The 18144-nt window shown below is 35.6% G+C and overlaps 1 protein-coding gene across 3 annotated transcripts in view; it reads right to left on the reverse strand.

Moving 5' to 3' along the window:
* LOC127948652 (sorbin and SH3 domain-containing protein 2) overlaps nucleotides 1–18144 on the reverse strand; it is a 92320-nt gene that overhangs the window by 18885 nt on the left and 55291 nt on the right. For 2 of the 3 annotated variants that reach the window (XM_052545238.1, XM_052545239.1), the window contains exons 4-12: nucleotides 13978–14102; nucleotides 12992–13567; nucleotides 11555–11941; nucleotides 10077–10197; nucleotides 8517–8692; nucleotides 4451–4517; nucleotides 4297–4347; nucleotides 2803–3007; nucleotides 2422–2536 (exon numbers count right to left, since the gene is read on the reverse strand). In XM_052545238.1, the coding sequence (XP_052401198.1) occupies nucleotides 2422–2536; nucleotides 2803–3007; nucleotides 4297–4347; nucleotides 4451–4517; nucleotides 8517–8692; nucleotides 10077–10197; nucleotides 11555–11941; nucleotides 12992–13567; nucleotides 13978–14102 (1823 nt within the window). The remainder of the gene's footprint in view (nucleotides 1–2421; nucleotides 2537–2802; nucleotides 3008–4296; nucleotides 4348–4450; nucleotides 4518–8516; nucleotides 8693–10076; nucleotides 10198–11554; nucleotides 11942–12991; nucleotides 13568–13977; nucleotides 14103–18144) is intronic. The other variant, XM_052545240.1, reaches the window with a different exon arrangement.

Here is an 18144-nt window from a genome sequence, read left to right on the forward strand (position 1 = left end):
CAATCATTTGTATATTTTGCAATATATTATATAATATATGTATCATAAATATATTATTAAATGTATTCAAATATATAAAATATTAGAAAATAAAAAGGGAAAATAATATATTGCAATATATCACAATACATTTTAAGAAATATATTGGTAAATATATTTTCCTTTCGTAAGGGTGCTGCAGCACCACATTGCTCATGATAAGCAAACTCATGGCTGATGGTCCATTATTTGGTCAAACGACCCATGAAACAAAAGGAAAACACAGCTTTAACACATGTCCAATCAGCAGGCTGCAAAATTGCAGTTTGACTCTGTAGTAAAGAGTAAGATAGGCCTGCAACACCTTAATAATGCGATCCTCAAACAGCTGTACCGGCTACAATGAAATTGAGAGTTTTCATAAGACTGGATGGCAATGTAATTACCGTACATTGCTATTCGAAAGTTTAGGGTCAGTAAGTTTTTTTTGAAAGACAGTAGCAATAGCATTGTAAAATATTACCACAATGTACAGTAAATGAAGTGTCTTCTATTTAAATGTGTTTTAAACTGCATTTTATTCCTTAGGCAAAGCAGCCATTAATCCAGTATTCAGTGTCATATAATCAAACAGAAATAACACTGAACAGTTGCTGCTTAATATTTCTGTGAAAACCGTGATTCATATTTGAAACAAATATTTGTTACATTATCAATTTCTTTACTATATTTTTTAAATTAATTTAACTGCTTGCTGAATATATATATATATATGTATATATTAGTGGTGGGCATAAACTATTTTTTTTAAATCTAGATTAATCTCACTGTAATCTTGGAATTAATCTAGATTAATCTAGATTAAAATGGCTCATTTGAATTCTGCCGAAGGCATTCAGAATATGTGTGCTACCCAAATAAAATAATGACTAAAAGTAACGTTAAGTCTTTGAAAACGGGTTTCTCAAGACAGGTGGTGCATTAGACCAGGGGCTCATCTCCTGTTTCCAAAATGCATCACAAACTGCTTGAGAAAGCTGTAAACTAATTCCACATTGCACAAGGTGCAAACAACCTTACGCCTGTTTCACACATAATCCGTTTGCAGTGCATATGCGTTTCATATTTTTTTACGCACCCATGTAAACGGATTCCAGCATTCACGCGGTTGCAGTCCGTCAGTGCGTTCCTGGAGCGGTGCATCTGCAGCAGTGCAGCGATCGTTCATGTACCGAGTAGCAGACTGCAAACGCGTCCTGTTTGAAAGCACAATGAGTATGAGCTGCTTCTGCACCACATACGAAACGCACACGGACCGCATACGCACTGCAGACGGGTTATGTGTGAAACAGGCGTGCGTCTTGTCGAGGTTTCCATTGGGAAGCTTATTTTAAAAAATCATTTCCCAGAAGCAAACCCCGCGGCATCTTAGCTGCATCCATGTTAGCATGTCATGTTTGATGTGCTAATTTCATAGTAGGCATACACACAGGTTTAAAAACTTGTTCTCGCCCCCCTACAGATTTGGCTAGGTATACATCTGCGCTAAAATATCAAGGTGAAAGTCATCAAAGCTCGCGTAGTGTAGACACAGCTCCCAACCCAACTTTGAGAATAGATTAACATTAACAATATTCTTTTTATCGCCCGATAAGTGTCTCACGTTAACGCAGCACGTTAACGCAGATAACGGCCCACCACTAATATATATATATAAAATCTTACTGACACATATTTTTGAATGGTTCTGTGAACATACGACAAAGAGAGAAGCACAAAAAGTGTCAACATAAAACATACAGAAACTAAAGAAAGAAAGAAAAAAAATCTTTAAATTATTAATTATATTAATAAATATTTATTTAATGCATGAAACATCGTTTTGAGGTCAAATGATAGCTTTGTCTGAGAAACAGACCACACTCTATTTACTCCACTTTATTTACTGAAAATATGGCACCGTAGATATTAATGACATCAATGCGAAACATGAGAACCAGTAACATGGTTAAAAAAGAACCGGTTTGATGTGTCATATTTGAATGTACGTGTTTCTGTTCCACAGAAAAAAGCCAATCATACAGTTCTGGAACAACATGAAGGTGAGTAAATAGTTTTTGGTGAGCTACTTCTTCAAAACTTTTTACAGATTCTGGGACACACATTTGGCTTTACATAGAACTAAACATTTTCAAAAGGCAAGTCTGCTGACATAGCAATTTAAAGTCTAATCTTCACAAGAGCCTGACCCTGTATGTTTGATTTTGTGATTAAACAGACTGGAACAGCACTGAATTACTCTACAGTAAAATGAAACAGGATTGCTTTTAGACCTTAGCAACCTTGGGTCCATGTTATGTGAGGATTTTTACAGCAGGTTAAATTAAATGTATGAATAAGAATCACTTAGATATAATGATTCAGTTAAATAAGATTACTCACAGGCCTTTCTTGCTCAAGGATTGAGGATTTGCCAGGCTCATATTCAAAGATGCTCCGTGGTTCTGCTCGGTATTTACGTGTGTCCACTTTTCGATCTGGAGGACCCCACTCATTTCTATAGATGAGAATAAGAACCAATCAGAGTTGTTTTTAACCAATCAGAAGCCAGTACACTGTAAAATATGTGGCACAGGGTTTACTTTGAAACTTTTTAACCATACATTTTCAGAATTTTTAACCAGAAATATCACAAACAATTACAGAGAAATGACAATTAACCCCTTGAATTAAACACGCAATTTTGAAGTTGAAACACTGCAATAGTATTTTCTTGCAAAATGCACTCTTTTACAGTGTAGCTCAGGATGTCAGGAGTCTTACGGGTCGTGCGAGAACTCTTTCTCTCTGTCCATGTCTCGTGAGCGGAGCTGGAGGAGAGAGGGCATCGGAGGGGGTGGAGGGGGCACGGGAGATGGCGAGAGCTCCCGGTGGATGGCACCGTCTGGCGTGTCTGAGGTATTTCTAGAGAGAGGCCGGTAGGTGTGCGTTCGAGGGGGCGGGTGGGCATGGACAGGAGGGTAATTTTCTAAAACAGAAGCACAATATTCAGAGTCATATAATAGATCAAGAAAACAAATGTACAGTTGCTATACATATTTGGACATTACAGCTAAATATTAACATATGACTGTACACTGTACACATCTAAATTTTGGGGTTGGTAAGTTTTTCTGCTCATGCTCATCAAGTCTGCATTTATATAAAAATATATTAACAATGTAATATAATAAGAAACAAAATTGCTTATTTTAAAGAAAAAACTAAATATTTTTTTTTAGAAATGCACAATATAGAATGTAATGCAATAATATAAAATGATACTGCTTTTAAGAAGTTTGGGATCAGTAAGATTTTTTATGTTTTTAAAGAATTTTCTTATACTCATCAAGGCTATATCTATTTGATCAAAAAGAAAACAAATGTAATTTTGTGAAATATTATTGCAATTTAGAATAACATTTAATATACTTTAAAATATAATTTATACATGTGAATCAAAACTGAATTTCAGCATCATTACTTTGTTCTGCAGTGTCACATGAGCCTTCAGAAATATGCTGATTTATTACCAATGAAAGCTTTTTCAGGATTCTTTGAAATATAAAAAAGTTAAAAAGAACAGTGTTTATTCAAAATAGAAATGTGTTGTGCTACAATATACATTACTACTCAAAAGTACGGGGTCAGTACATTTGTTCATTCTTTTTTTTTAATAAATTAATACTTTTGTTCAGCAATGATGTGTTAAATTGATAAAAAGTGAGAGTAAAGACTTATATTGTTAGACATTATTCATATTTTTAATCAATTCTGTTCTTTTTAACTTTTTATTAATCAAATAATTAAAGCTAAAAGTATCACAGGTTGCAAAAAAATATTGAACAGCACAACAGTTTCATCAGTGATAATAAATATACATATTTGAATTTCTGAAGCATCATGTGACATTGCAGACTGGACCAATGGCTGATGAAAACATACATTGTACATAGTACATTATCCACTCACTGGCAACTTTAATCGGTATACCTGATTAATTGCTTGGTAACACTAATAGCTAATCAGCCAATCACATGGCAGCAACTCAAAAGGAGAAAATATCCAGTGAGCGGCAGTTGCAAAAGGGTGTCCAACCCGGTACTAGCAAGGTATACCTAATAAAGTGGCCTGTGTGTGAGTGTGTGTGTGTGTGTGTATACCCCACCATCATATATATAAAACCATTCTTATATAAAGGAACACAGACATGATTTAAACTTTTACTACATACATGTGTTGGATTAAGCAGATATGAAAGTTAATATCAGAACTTACCATCGTTTATGACAGCGTATGTTGCATTGTATGTGTCTGCATAGTCATCATCTGGTGAAAACATTAAACAGAAATGAAATCAAAGTGTGTGTTTGTGAGTCATCCGAAATGAATACTGCAGGATACGTTTTAGTGTGTCCTTCCACTCACTCACCTGCTTTATGAACCATGTGGATCTGTTTGAACATGGTCTTGTACCAGTCCTTGGGTCTGTCCACAGTCTAAATAGAAGCACACACACACACACACACACACACACACACAGCATGTGCAATTTGCCTTGTCAGTTTGCCGGTTAAGCGCACAAACAGCTAACAGCATTTGTCATTACCTGACAACCAACAAAATCACCAGAGCACAGAGTGAGAGAGACAGACAGGGAGTATCATAGTAACCTTCCAGGAAAGAGCCAGGAATGTTCTCTTCCCCTCACAAACACACACATTCACAGACAGTCTGAACTGCTGAGAACTCAGAAGCATTCCTCTAACCACAGTAAGAGGATCAAATGTCAAAATAACTTAAACACAAATTAAGAAAAATGCCCTCAAAACAGATGACAGCTTGTCTGTTGTTTTAAACTGAACAGTGAGAGTGAACAGATGTTGTGCTGTTTAAAAACATTCAGAAAGAAAGAAAGATTGTTTTATTTTGTTTTGATAAGGCAACAAGTAATAAAACCTCATGTAAATCTCAGTTTTTGTATTAACCAGTCACAAGCGCGATAAGCAGTAGAATAATCTGTCAATATTTTTTGGGTTTATATTAAATATAAACCCAAAAAATATTGACAGAATATTCTACTGCTTATCACTTATTTTATGTGCCTTCATGTTGTAGAGCACCATCAACTCTAAATCTCATTGCTAGTACATGTTAACAGTTCAATATATGGAATTATTACTACAAAAATATTTCCAAATGAAGTCAAAGCCACTCACGTCTTCTGAGCGACAAACAGATGTCTTTTTCGTAAATGAATCTGTGTTTTGAACTAATCAGTTGAATGAATGATTCAATAAGCCCTTTCACACATGCAGACTTTTCCTGAAAATTACCGATCAATTGCTGTAAAGAGATCATGTGTGAACAGGATCTTTAAAAAAATACCGGTAAATTCATTCTGGCAACTTACCGGTATGAGAAGTTGTAACATTACCAGTAAATTGAAAATTCTGCTGTGTGAGAACGCAGAAGGAAAATTACCGGTATGAGCACGTACGAGATTAGAACGCGGTTACATAAGACGTTTAATCTGGGCCAATCATAAAAATGTGACGCATTCAAGCACAGTTTACAAAAATAAAATAAATGTCATCCAACTGGAGAAACAGTGAAATTAAAGTGATTTTCCTTATTTGGGCGAACTAAGAAATTTGTCGACATCTGAGAGGAACTGTTAGTAATGCAGTAACATATGATAAAATATTATAGTCCAATCTATAGAAAGCTTTAAGTTACTACTTAACGAAATAAAACAAATAGAAAAAGATGTCGAGTCAGGCAACTTCATCCTTGCGACACAGAATCAGAAAACACTAGTTTATTAGTAAATATTTCAAATATCTCCTTACTATTTCCCCCTGTCACATTCATGGTAATTACTTTTGCCGGTGCTTTGCACCATCTTTTGAACTCATTTTGAACAATTTGAATGCAGAACTGTTCATCTGCGCTGACAGCACATAGACTTTTTGATATTATTTTTGATCAGCATAAGCTACATGAGTGAACACATCTTTTCTGCAATGTAGCGCGTCTTACAGACTGCATTTTACAACTTCATTGTGCTATTACTCCTTTCAATCCGAATTTCACTCAACTGGTCAGCTCCCGACAGCATCATGTGTTTTATTAATGGTGAGCATAATTATTTATATATTTATTTAAATGAATGTAATCGATTAGATATCATAATATTTAGGCTACAATAATTATAAAGCTGGTTTGATTGTATCGGTGACATAATATTTAAATGATATGCATGCGGCCCATGAGTCTTGCACTTTGACCATGGTGCAGCTCAGTGAAAAAAAAAAAAAGGTTGATAACCACTGCTCTAAACAGTAGCTTGAATTCAGAGCAACCCCAAACTAGTGTCGCCGAGGACACATGTGATGAAGCACGTCATCGACTCTTACGATGTCTATTACCATATCTCTGCAACAAAAACATTTGCATGAATGCAAAAATTTTAAACAAAAATGTAACATCAACAAAAATACTGACCATTCATCCCCATTGAAACTGTGTGTACGGTATACTGTTCATGTCCAGAAACGTAATAAAAACATCTTCAAAGTAGTCCATGTAACATCAGAGGGTCAGTTAGAATATTTTAAAGCATCGAAAATACATTTTGGTCCAAAAATAGCAAAAACCATGACTTTATTCAGCATTGTCTTCTCTTCTGTGTCTTTGTGAGTGAGTTCAAAACACAACAGTTCAATGATATCCGGTTCGCAAACGAATCACTCAATGTAACCGGATCTTCTTGAACCAATTCGAGAACCGAGGAGCTGATGATACTGCGCATATGTTGTGTGATTCATCATGAAGCAGACTGACACACAGAGCATCTGAACCAACTGGACAGAGCGTCTGAACTGAACTGGTTCTTTTGGTGATTGATTCTGAACTGATTCTGTGCTAATGTTATGAGCGCGGTTAAACCGAAGGCTTGAATAAAGGTCAATCGTCAACAATGATTTCATTACGTCGAGTGCAAAAGAACCGGTGAACTGTTTTCTTCAACCGGTTTATTCAATCAAAATGTCCAGAAGAATCAGTTTGCAGGAAAGAACCACATTTCCCATCACTACTGGTGAACCAAAAACTGATGCAACCGTCGAGAACGAGTTTATCTTTTGTTCATTATCTGGCTCGGCTCGGTGTTCATCTTCAGTTCTCTCTTCCAGGAGTTCAGTCAGTGTACTGTTTGAGTAAATGAATTACTCCAGGATATTGGTTTGTTTGAACTCAGAGGGAGTGTCAGCCACATTAAAAATGTTAACAGTTTAAGTAATTTGTGGATTAATGCTTATTGGAGACGAGAACCATTTCAAACAATTCAGTTCGATTTTGTGAACTGGTTCAAGAAGATCCGGTTACATCGAGTGATTCCTTTGCGAAGTGAACATACACAGACAGCTTGATGAAAGAACGTGTGTTTACTGCTAATTACATCATTGAACTGTTGTTTTGAACTCTCTTACAACAGACACGGAAGAGAAGACAATGCTGAATAAACTTGTAGTTTTTGATATTTTTGGACCAAAATGTATTTTCGATATTTCAAAAAATTCTAACTGACCCTGTGATGTTCCATGGATTACTTTGAAGATGTTTTTCTTACCTTTCAGGACATGGACAGTATACCGTACACACAGTTTCAATGGAGGGACTGAGAGCTCTCGGACTAAATCTAAAATATCTTAAACTGTATTCCGAAAAAGAAAGGACTTCTTGCGGGTTTGGAACGACATGAGGGTGAGTCATTAATGACATAATTTTCATTTTTCGCTGAACTAACCCTTTAATGATGTCACAGAATTTACCGGTATTTTGGAATGGATGGGTGAATGGTGCTTTTCTGAAGAAAAAAAAAACACAAAATGTCATTGACTGTGGGAACAGCGCATTTTGCACAATGAATTTACGGGTAAAGTCGTTCTGGTAATTTTACGGCAATTTACTGGTATTACTGTGTGAAAGGGGCTACAGACTCATTTCTAAAGACAGTCCTTTGTCACAACATACATACATATGTAACTTGACAAATTACTCATCTGTAAATATATCATTCATAACTTTAGACAAAAGAAAAGAAAAAAAAAATCACTAAATACTTCACTAAAGTGTCATCATGACACATTAATGGCAAAACTGTGTATACATTTAAGTGTATATATAATGAACTGTGGCTACAGTGAAACATGGGTGAAATAAATTTAAAGGAGCAAAATACACTGGAAAATTTACTTTGTAATAATTTTCACTCCAAATTTGCTTGCAAAATTCACAAATAATAACAAAGGAACAGCAATAACACATTGAAAATGCAATTTTTAAGTAGACAAACTGAAATAGTATTTATTTGTAAACCGTACTTCAATAATCTTTATTTTATTAAGCAATAAGGCCGATCTTTTTTAAAGTGTAGTTGTTTTTAATTTGTCATTTTTGTCAGTTCCCTTAAAAATGTCTGGAATATCACTCACCGTTCGGATGGCGATGGGAATGCCTGACTCATCCACTGGTCCAATGCCTTCGTAATGGGGAGCTTTTATGATGGACACCTTCTTCTCTTCCTCTGAGAAACGAGCAATGGGCACAGAGCTACTGACCACTGTCTGACCAGAGACAACGGTCTCTCTCTTCACCGTCTCTGAACCCTCTGAGTGTGTGTGTGAGAGAGAGAGAGAGAGAGAGAGAGAAAGAGAGAGATAAAAAGAGTTAAAAAAAAGTGCTGTGCAATTGATTCTTGTCAAATTGTGACCTCAGTGAGTTCCTGGGTAACAGAGAGGGTAGACAGTGCACTACTTAGTATCAACCTTTTCAACTAAACATCTCTCCCTCACACACGCATCATTGATTGCTGTGCTGCTATTGGCTGTTCATTAGACTGCTGCCATAGATACAGCCACACTGCAGGACTCAAAATTTGTTACTGTCAGTACTTCATTGTATGCTATTATTAATCAGAAAGGCAACTAATTGGCCATCCGTGAGAATGTCACACTAAGCAATCAAAAACTGCCATTAATGAAAGCAATCTATTATGTTTCCCAAAATTTTATGAGATGGCATAATCATGGAAAATATTACACAGTGTCAATGTCACAGTGTCATATATATATATATATATATATATATATATATATATATATATATATATATATATATATATATATATATATATAGTGACATAAGTCTAAGCTGGACAGTCACAGTCAAATCTAATTTAATAGAGCAGGAACACTGACATGGCACAATCTCTCACCCTGACTAAGCACCCTGAACTATGAAATATGTATGACACAGCATAAATGAGACAGCTACTTTTATTCCTTCACCTATGCTAAGTTAGCACTAGCACAAAGACAGTGACATGAGGAAACACTAAAGCAAACTTTTTGTCAGCATCTTTTCTTTAAACCACTTCAACAATAGTATGAATTTGCCTTCCTAAGCAAATCCGAACCAAAGTGTCAGAGCTTTGCCTCTCCTCAGTTTCCCTCAGCATCCACTAACAAGAATTGTGCATTACAAATCCATTATTTTAGAACACCAAAACTAGGACTCAATCAATAGAAGGACAAAAAGACAATTGAGGAAATATTTTTTTTTTAGAAAACATGTGTCCAAATAGGCTTACTTTCATACCATTGAGTATGCAAAAAACATTACACCAAAGAGTGTTTAAACGGTATTCTAAAATAAAATATGCAAAAGTACCTGGATGATCTACTATGTCCGGCAAGATTTTAGAGTGCCATGGACACGTTACTATCGCATAATGCCAAATAGTCGTGAAGTAAGTTTCAAACAAAAAGTAGTATCTACTTGGCTATTTTCATACAGATTTTATCTGATGCAGTTACTATCTCTCTTTTTATGTCTAGTCTACATCACATATAAAAACTAGTTTTACATGTGGGTGAGACATCCTATTCCAGTCTAAGTGGGCGGTTTAAGGCCTGAATAAGCAATCTTCGGCTGGTGGTCCAAACTCCGCTTTGCAATACTAGCCAGAGGTCTGTGTGGGACTTTCCTCTCACCTGAACTACGACCCTGCTGGATCTTTACCAGGCCAGGGCTGAGGTTTGGGGGTGGAGGCGGGTACACAGGCGGAGAAAAGGGCCTCCGAGATTGAGAGCTTCCGTTCACTGCCATCTGACCCTAGGCAACATAAAAAATAAATCAGTTTACAAGAGATGGAAATATGTTATTTGTAGAGTCACTTTATGTCAAACAAGTATGAGTGGGGGACAGCTATGGGACAATAAGAAGTTAGAAGAATGAGAAATGCAAGACACAAGAGCACACATCAAAAGATACTGTACAATAGATGTATAATGTATAATAAATGCATTACTGAGGAAAACTCATGTTACAAAAAAGATAAAGGTGCTTCTGCAGTAACATAAGTTGAATGATGGATGACACATGAAGAGGTAACTGAAAAACTGTTAGACTACATGACAACAAACACACTTTGAAAGAACCTTCAGTATATAATGAGTGCAGGACAATCTATGTAAGAAAGAGTGTTAACACTGGAATATGGTATCATTATACATTCATATTCCAAAGAAGTTCAAGTTTTCAGTCAACAGCAGCAATATAAAATGCAAATGTTAATCTCAAACAGACTTCATGAAAGGAGACAGAAAATTCTAGAGTCTACATAAAAAAATTAAACTGTCCTCTTTCTTCATACACATACCTGGACTTCATACTTCTATTAATATATAGTATGAAATATTATATATACATTATCATTTAAATGTTTGTGTTCAGAAAGATTTTATTATTATTATTATTAATTTTTTTAATAAGACATGAATAATTTTATTTGACAAGAATGCATTACATTTATCAAAAAGTGACAGTAAAGATATTTATATTTCTATCTAATCAAAGCATCTTTAAAAATGCATCATGGGTTTCAACAAAAATATTGCGCAGCAAATCTTCTTATAAACACTCATATTTATAATAAATGTTTTGTGAGCACCATATCAGCATATTAGAATATAATAATCAATACCAAAGACTGGCTGCTAAAACTATAGCTTATTTAAAATATATAAAATTATATTTTGTACAAAAACTATATTTTTGATCAAATAAATGCAGCCTCATGTAAGGTTCTTTTTTTAAAAACACCAAACATCTTACAGACTCTCTCTCTCTCTCTCTCTATATATATACACAGTATCCGTTTTTCCAGATACAGTTTTCAATACTTTTTCATTTTAAAACATGTCACATTATGTGTGCATGTTTACTTTAAATGGGAAACAACATACATATCATACAATGAAATACCGAATACTTAAAACAGAGTGAGAATCAAGCGTAAAACAAAAGACAAAGCAGCCACCTGCTGTAAGCTGACACATTCAAGCATGTGACTCAAAGTTAGACATTCAACAGTGCTGAAAGACTAGTTGAGGACATACAAATACGAGCAGATTCAAACAAACATGACACCAGACTGGAGTGAGGTGTGCCAGTTGAGCGTGATAGTTACGTTAGTGCCCATGGCAGTTGACGGGGCGGTAGGAAGCTCGTCAGGGACGTTGGAGGCATGGCTGAGTGTGGGGGATGGGGTGGGTGTGCCTGCAGGGGAGGAGTCCATGCCGCAGATCTGCAGCTCCTCCAGCCCAGCTGTGGATGATGAATAATGACTCAACGCTGACACGGTTACTGGTGACGGGGCAGGTGAGGCCGACATTAGCCCAGAACGTTCCAGAGGGGTATAGGGTGTTGGTGACAGGGCTTTGGGCAATAACCCTGACAGGAAGTCAGGGGAATCCTGACTGGCCCGGCTATACGGTGACCGGCGAGCTGAAGGGTCTGGGGAGGGCGGTCCAGAAGAGAACGGCCCGGTGCTCCCTCTTACAGGGGAAAACTCACGCTGATGGAGGAGGGTGTGAGGGAATAAAAGGGAAGGAAGACAAGAATTGAAAGTGAACATAAAGCAAAGCCGGTGAGCAAGAAGTGACATACGGGCACAGGCGGATTGAACCATGTTGAGTGAAGAAAAACAAGTGGAACTGTGGGAAGGAATAAAAGGTTGCTGGAAAAATAAAATAATATAGTAATTAGCAGTAAACACACGTTCTTTCATCAAGCTGTCTGTGTATGTTCACTTCAGATGAAGATGAATGAATGCTAAATGGGTCACACTCAATGAGTATACCGTAAGAAATAGAGACACCAAAATCTCAAACAATTTGGAATAATTAAGATTTCACCAAGGCTGCATTTATTCGCTGAAAAATACAGTAAAATTTATAAATATTATTAGAATTTTAAATTATAATTTTAAATAGTTTGGTGATTAAGAAACATTTATTTTTATCAGTGTTGAAAAACGTGCCGCCTAATTTTTTTTTTTTTTTTTTGTGGAAACTGTGACACACTACTATTCCAGAGTTGGAGGTAAGTCCGATTTAAAATAATATTAATTATTAAAATAATGAATTACTTATATTCAACAAAAATGCATTACATTGATTAAAAGTGACAGTAAAGCCACTTTATAATGTGTAAAGATTTCTATTTCAAAGAAATGCTGTTTATTTGAATTTTCTGTTTAAAGAATCTTTAACATTCAGCAGAGAGTTCATGTTTTAAACAGATTATAATAATACAATTATTAATAACTGAATACCATTAATAAATGACAATAACTGAGCAAAACATCAGCATATTATAATGATTTCTGAAGGATTATATGACATTGCATACTGGAGAAATGGCTGTTGAAAATGAAGCTTTCTCATCACAGTAATATATTCAAAAAGAAAGCAGTTTTAAATATTTAATGGTATTTATTACAACATTTCTGCTTCTACTGTAGTTTTAATCAAATAAATGCAGCCTTTTAAAAATTTTCATTATTCCAAATTTTTGACCAGTAGTATAAGTGTACATTAACACTGTAAATAAATGACAGTAATACCACCAAACTGCTTGCTGGTCTTGGTGGTACAACAGGGGCTCGCATGGGGTCAGCGTGGTCCACTGCGTTTGTCCTGGATCTAGTCTCAAGCCCTGACTGGGCCTCTGCTTGAGGTTCTGGACTGCGAGGAGCTAACTGGACGGAGAGAGAAGCTACGTGTGTTTCAGAAGTAGCAGTGGGGTCTTGAGGTGGGGAAGCAGATGGCTTAGTTTTAGACTTAGGGTCAGTTTTAATCATGTTCATCTTGTTAGGTGCTTCATTTAGTAGGTCGCTTGAGAATTTTGAGGATGACAATTTGTTCCCCAGAACCCGAGTGATAAAACTGTTAGCATTAGCCTGTTGGGACAAGGGGGGCTCCTCGAGTGGGGCTCCAGAGGTGCTAGTGGAGGTTCGGGTGTTCTTAGAGTATGAGTATGAGGAGGTGGCACTAGATTGGATGGTGTAAGAGCCTGAGGAAATGACTTCATTAATCTGTGGGGAAGAGAGGGAGGTGTCTGACAGCAATGCAAGGGAACTGTAAGATGGGGGGTTAGGGGTCATGTGATAGCTCTCTCTCCGAGGGGGTGGCGAGGGGACCTGATAGAGAAAAGGTCAATTCAAATATGTAAAGTCAGTTTAAATAAAGCACATTTTCTCAGAGATATTTCAAATCAACTGCTTTAGGGGTCAAGAAAATCACACTTGATATGAATCCTATAGAAAGACCTTATCATATTGGAAAAAGAGCATGACCAATATTAATACAAACAGTTGTGAAGCAAAATCATTTCAAAGTAGCACATAACATGAAAGCAGAGGATTGCTTGTTGTGAGAAGAAAATGAATAGGGTGCAAAAAAAAATCTAACAGCAGTATGATAAAGAAGCAGGAATGCATTAATAGCTTATTTACAAAAAAATATATTTATATATTACAATATATATATATATATATATATATATATATATATATATATATATATATACATATTATAGATGAATATGTACCGGTGTCGGAGATTTTTTATCCTGTAGGCTTGGTTTAATGCTGCGGAAGCCTTTAGCAGTCAAGGACGAACTGCTGGGATCTCCATTCCTTAACCCCTCAGACACACTGTGTGAACGCCAGGCATCTACACACACAGACACACATTTTTTTTTTTTTTTTTTTATAAATAAACAATAAAAAAATAAATACCCACTGTTAGACTTTTTATCGTATTTTTGCGGTAACTTACTGGCAGCACTATTGCCAGTAAGTTACTGTAAGTTCCCCTTTACAGTAGCTTACCTGTAAATGTGTTTTACGGTAAGATGCCCTTACCGCAATTTCATTTTACAGTAAGATGCCCTTACCGTGATTACATTTTACAGTAAAATGCCCTTACCGTGATTTAATTTTACAGTATGATTCCCTTACTGCAATTTCATTTTACAGTATATTAGTCATTTTATTGTAATTTATTACAAATATTTTAATATTTATATTTTACATTAATGCTATTGAATTTAACAAGTTCCCAAAAAAGTGACTTGAGTCCATGTACAATGTCCAACATATTCTTTATTGTGCTTTTTTGTCAAACAAAATATTTTATTTTAAACAAATAATCTAATTAAAACAAAACTAAGTTACAAAAAAAAAAAAAAAACAAATAAAATAAAAAAAAATCACAATAAAAATACACTTCAGAAACAGTTCCAAACTTCTACTCCACCAATCACAGCAGATCACTGGTGTCAGGTGGCATCAATTCCTTTCTGCAAATGGGATGTAGAGAGAGAAACAGGGAGAAAGGGGAAAATAAATAAATAAAGAAAACAAAACAAAACAATTACATCCTTGGAGTAACACACTCACACAGCAAGTTCTACAGATTGTAGCACCAGCACCAGATATAAGATATAACTCGCATCAGTCCAAAAATACGTCATGACGAGGAAAAAAAACATATATAAGTCGCACTGGACTATAGGTCGCATTTATTTAGAGCGCCCTCTCGCGGCTGGATATGGTAATGTTTTCTCTTGGTTCATCTCTCTCGGTTCATGTCAAATTAATTTTGATAAATAAGTCGCACCTGACTATAAGTCGCAGGACCAGCCAAACTATGAAAAAAAGTGCGACTTATAGTCCGGAAAATACTATATATATACATTCAACATTCTTCAAATTATCTTCTTTTTGTATTACACAAAAGAAAGTCATACAGGTTTGGAATGACATGGGGAGTGAATACATGATATACATTAATTTTAATTTTGGGTTAACTAATCCATAAGTAACATAAGTTTTTTTGTGGTGAATTACTCACCTCTGTACCGTCTCCAGCGTAGTGGATGCTGGCTCCTGATACTCCAGATTGAACACATAAAAGGAGCCGAAAAAGACAGCGAAAGCACTGGCAAAGTTATGAAGTTGGTTAGCTTCATAGAAGACCTTCCCCTCAATTCTGACCATCCAGTAGGTTGCAAACAGCAGACTACTCCCTAAAACAAAGGCATCTTCAGCTAAATTGTTTCTTGTAATAGAATTCTCAACAATTATTTCTCATACCTAGCATGATCACCTGTGGTGTGGTAGGCAATGTCATCTCCTGCTCAACCGACATCTTGGTTGAGGTTGGCTGAAAGAAAAAAAAAAAGATTCTCAGATATTGAATGATATATAGATGGAACCTTTATTTTTCAGATAATGTTTATTGCAAATATTTTGTATTTTAATTCCTAAATATAAAACAATATACAGTCAGACGCAGTCAATAATACGAATCTAATGTTGTGATGTGAGATACCAGCGGTCATGTGACAAAAGAACGAAGGACTCAAACCCGAAGACTCGAGAGATGAACGAATCATTTCTCTTTCCGGTATTGACAGCCATATCCTCTATGGGACTGAGGAAGAACAAAAGACTCAGACCTGAACCCGAGACTCGAAAAGATTAACTAATCGTTTCTGTTTCACTCATGGCACAGGCCAGCAGACAGATCAGAGTCAGACACTGACGAGCAGAAAACTAAACAAACTAGAACAAACGTGATAAATATGAAGTTGCAAAGGAAAGAACGCCTCGGATCAGGAGGTGAGGTAAACTAACAGAGTCAGACTGCAATAGCCTGAACTTAAGACCTAACAACTAATCATTAATAAAACATTTTGGTTTCTTATTATTTGGCTTTGGCTGCATTAACCTATAGTTTATTTTGTATTCTTTTTACTAATGTAATCAACATTTTCGTAAGTTCTAGATGTGTTGGGATATTTAACATACCATTTTGTTTATATTATTCCGAAATGAACGAAATGACTCGAAAAAGATTGTTTAATTTTGCTGAACGAGACTCAAATATCCGAGTCAGTAAAATGATCCAAACTTCCCACTACTACACAGCGGTGTTTAGTTTATGAATGAATCTGCCTTTTCAAACAAATTTAGTTAGTCAATGACCCATTCAAAAAGTCGCTTGCTTTGTTCCTGAATAAATCTGCCATTTGAATGAACTGACTGAATGAATCATTCAGTGACAAAGACAATGACTTGCCTTCCCCTACTGGCAGTTTTAGTTTAATTTTTAAAGTATTTTTTCAGTTATTTAAACCATTTAATATTTCTATATTCAAAACCTTCCATTTAAAACATTAAACTCATAGCATATTGTTATCATAAATTTAAATGCATTCTTGCCCCTTCAGAGCCTCATTAAAGTCCCAGTGAACAGAAAGTTGCAAACAACTTTTCTCCAGTGTTGTTAAGTATTTCCATGTGACACTGAATATTAAATAGAGGGCAGGGTTTTACTTTATTTTTTATTTAATTTTTATTAAGGTTAGATAAAAAAAATAAAAATAAAAAAAAATGACCTAAGTGCTCCTAAAAGGAAATGTAAGTGTAAAGCCCTGCAAGTTATGCATTACAATATGTTAATCACGTAATGCATCTGATAGTCAAAACATATACTTACAAAGCCAAAGATCCTCAGTGCTTGTGGCTCTTAAAAGAGCCTTTGGACTGTATGTTAGCTCCTGTTGACACAGGGAAAAGAGAAAAAGAAGAAACATTATTTTTCATCAATGATTATTGGCTAATGACTATATGAACATGTTAAATCACAGATCTGGGATCACTTACACAATCAGATGACAATCAACACTGAAAAAAGGGAGAAGAATATCAGTTTTACCAATAATTAGCATAGAATATCTAAAATATTTTACAATTAATATGTTTCACTTAATCTATTGGTCTGCCTTTACATTGCTTTAAAAGCGTTACTATTTTAACATGTCATATTTCTGTCACGTGCAGAGTGAATCGCACGGTGAACCAGACAGTTTGCAGCATTCAATTGGCTGTCGGTCAAAAAAAACTCTTACATCTTGTCTAGACTTTGTTGATGAGAGGATTCGCGAGCCTGCATAATTCGGAACTGAATTAAAATGGCGTTATGAGTAGTGAGTAGATTCTGACTAACTTGAACACCTTTGATAAATCATTGCGATCAAGAGACCAGACAACTAACGTTAACGTTATGTCTGTGAATGGCTACATTGATGCTCACCGCAGCAAAACGCGTTGTAAGATTAATTTGCCATTCTCCAGAGAGTGAACACAAATAAGCACTAATATACACTGGAGCGTTTGCCAAATCTATTGCGCCAATACATTATTTCAGTATCAATTGAGTGTGTGCTCTTGCTTGCGGTGGACTGGGGGAGAGAGACTGCGAGAGAGTGCATTTGAGAATTCGCGCCAACGTTACTTTAAATAGCCTAACGTCACACACATTTAACGGCATTCATTTAAATGACGAGTAAAATATACCATAACTTGTCGTAAAAAAATACGGAAAACCATTGTTTGTGTAAATATTACATTGGGTCCAACTGGAAAAGGCAGTCAGTTGTATGACATAATGGGATATGAAAGCGGCAGTTTTTGAGGAAAAACTAAAAGTTCCTTCAGACTGTCCTGTTAATAATAGCCTATTAGATTGCATTATTTACTTTCTTCATAAATTTAGCTATATTTAATTGATATTGGTAATGGTTTACGGTGTTAAAGTAACTTATAAAATAAATTTGTTAAGTAAAAGGTACTTACCTCAGAAAATCTCGCAGCTGGCGTCTAGGTAGTGATCCACTCTGAGAGACGTCAGTTTTGCTCGCACTCAA

Source organism: Carassius gibelio, chromosome B1 (assembly GCF_023724105.1).
Source record: "Carassius gibelio isolate Cgi1373 ecotype wild population from Czech Republic chromosome B1, carGib1.2-hapl.c, whole genome shotgun sequence".
Lineage (NCBI taxonomy): Eukaryota > Metazoa > Chordata > Actinopteri > Cypriniformes > Cyprinidae > Carassius > Carassius gibelio.